Source organism: Portunus trituberculatus, chromosome 5 (assembly GCF_017591435.1).
Source record: "Portunus trituberculatus isolate SZX2019 chromosome 5, ASM1759143v1, whole genome shotgun sequence".
NCBI classification, from domain to species: Eukaryota; Metazoa; Arthropoda; class Malacostraca; order Decapoda; family Portunidae; genus Portunus; species Portunus trituberculatus.
This window is the reverse complement of record NC_059259.1, coordinates 8,387,296-8,389,795: the sequence shown is the minus strand read 5'-3', so window position 1 is coordinate 8,389,795 and position 2,500 is coordinate 8,387,296. Positions and strand designations below refer to the sequence as shown.

Here is a 2,500-nt window from a genome sequence, read left to right as displayed (position 1 = left end):
GCCACGCCCCCCGCGGCCCTGCAGCGGGGGGCGGCTTGGCGCGGCTTGGCGCGGCGAGGCACCAGGCAATGCAGGTCATAGTTCCTCCCACGTCCGCGGCGCGGCCGCCTCGCCGCCACTCACCTGGGACAGCGAAGCTGATGATCTCAGACGTCTTGGCGTAGTAATCATCCTCCAGCAGCTCCTCGCCTGCTGAGCGGATCTCCTCCTGCTGTTTCGCCAGCAGCTCGCGGTTCTCCTCTGAGCGGTAGAGGGTCTGCAGCAGTACCTCACGCGGGATGCCGGAGGTCACGTTGGGCTTGGCGCGGAGGCCCAGTTTGCTCAGTATCTGCTGTTTGATGCCCTCTATGCGCAGGGTCTCTAGGGCACGAGCGTCGGGCACGGAGCGCGGGTGGACACAGTTAGGGCAGTGGTGGGTCTCGGGAGGCTCCGGGCGGGCATGCGATGGCCGGGCGAGCAGCAGCAGCAGCAGTAGGGCGAGCCGAGCCGCCACCACCCACAGCCTACAGCCAGTGCTACTCATGAGTCTGTGGAGCCGCGTCCATAGCAAGCAGCGTGCGAGGAGGACGACGGCCGCGGCCTTACTAACCAGACGGCCGCCAGACACTCGCCGCCGCCGCCGCCGCCGCCGCCGCCGCAACCACCACCACCGCCAGCCCGGGATGCCAGCGCTCACCGTGCACGCTTGCCGCTTGCCGCTCGCCGCTCACCGCACAACATTTCAGGCACTTCACCAGCGGCATCCGTGGCAACGACGGCCCTCGCCAACGACAACAACAACTGCAACATCAATAACACCGAAAGGCGGCCAGCTCCGGGCGGCGACGACCCAAGGTCGGGGAGGGGCGGCACGACCAGGAGGGGGAGGGGAGGAGTCTTGATGAGTTAGGAGGTAGAGACGAGGATGGTGCCAAAATACACTGCCTTGCCTTCCAGGGCTAGACCACACACACACACACACACACACACACACACACACACACACACACACACACACACACACACACACGGGATTTCCCTCCTGTCGGCGCGTTAGCAAAGGAAGCCGTACTCTCACTCCCTCTCCCGTCATCGCCCAGACACGCAGAGACACGGCGTGGCGTGTGGCGGCGTGTGGTGGGGCGTGTGCGGCGGCAACACAGAAGCCGCACACCGGGCAAGACTGCCTCACACACACACACACACACACACACACACACACACACACACACACACACACACACACACACACACACACACACACACACACACACACACAGTCAGCCAGTTCGTTTATGACAATACTCGTGCGTGAGTCAGTGCGTGTCATTTGTCACTCACACGTTTTTCACTAAAGACAGACAGGTGGATGAGTAATGGCGGAGACGATTCAGAACGTTTAACCCCCTTCAGTACCATGACACGTTTCTATATTCATTCTGCTTACTATTTGGCGATTTTCTACAGCTTCAGAAACTCATGTGGGGACGATGAAAATAGTGAAGACTGTGGCCATTAACCTCTTCAGTACTGGGAAGCTTTTTAACCACGAGTTTTTGGTACGACTGGACCATTTTATTGACATTGGGAAGGGTCTATAGAGGTAAGAAGATTAATGGCCAGTACTTACTATTTTAATCCCCACTTGAATTTCTGAAGCCGTGAAAAATCACCAAATAGTAACCAGAATGAATATAGAAATACGCCATGGTAATGAAGGGGTTAATCTTCTGACCTCCATAGACCCTTCCTAATGTAAATAAAATGCTTTAATCGTACACAAAACTCGTGGTAAAAAATGCTTTCCAGTACTGAAGGGGATAATTTCACAGATCCTGCTTTATTAGAGATAAGATGTGAAGTTTCCAGTTTAGATAATAAGTAAAGGACACATCAAGGATATTCAGTGTAAAAGAGGGGGACAGTTGATAAAGGATATACAGTGTAGAAGAGGGGTGGGGGACAGTTGACAGAGGATATCCAATGTAAAAGAGGAGTGGGAGAGAGTTGACAGGATATTCAGTGTAGAAGAGAGGAAGACAGTTGACAGCGGATATTAATGTAGAAGAGGAGTGGGAGACAGTTGACAGAGTATATTCAGTGTAGAAGAGGGTTGAGAGAAAACTGACAGAGGATATTCAGTGTAGAAGAGGGTTGAGAGTTGACAGGATATTCAGTGTAGAAGAGGGGATACTTGTCTGGAAGATTGTGTTGAGTTGATAAATTGAGGAATCTAGTTTTCTGAGGCATTGAACACTACTAAGTTTGCATTGCCAGAATAAGAAAAAAAAAAAAACATGCATGCATTTTTTTATTCTTTCCTTCACTTTCCTCCCTTTCTCACTCCACCAAATTCCTAGTGACAATTAAATAACTCTCTCTCTCTCTCTCTCTCTCTCTCTCTCTCTCTCTCTCTCTCTCTCTCATCACGATTATGCAAAACAGCAAAATCTTGAGTGTTCATAAAGAGAGAGAGAGAGAGAGAGAGAGAGAGAGAGAGAGAGAGAGAGAGAGAGAGAGA

At 52.5% G+C, this 2,500-nt stretch overlaps 1 protein-coding gene across 1 annotated transcript in view; it reads right to left on the bottom strand.

Annotated features, from left to right (window-relative positions):
• LOC123515190 (inhibin beta chain-like) overlaps positions 1–681 on the bottom strand; it is a 37,015-nt gene extending 36,334 nt beyond the window's left edge. Inside the window, exon 1 of the mRNA XM_045273716.1 lies at positions 124–681. Coding sequence (XP_045129651.1) covers positions 124–523 — 400 coding nt within the window. The 5' untranslated portion in view covers positions 524–681. The remainder of the gene's footprint in view (positions 1–123) is intronic.
• Between the last annotated feature and the right edge of the window lie 1,819 nt (positions 682–2,500).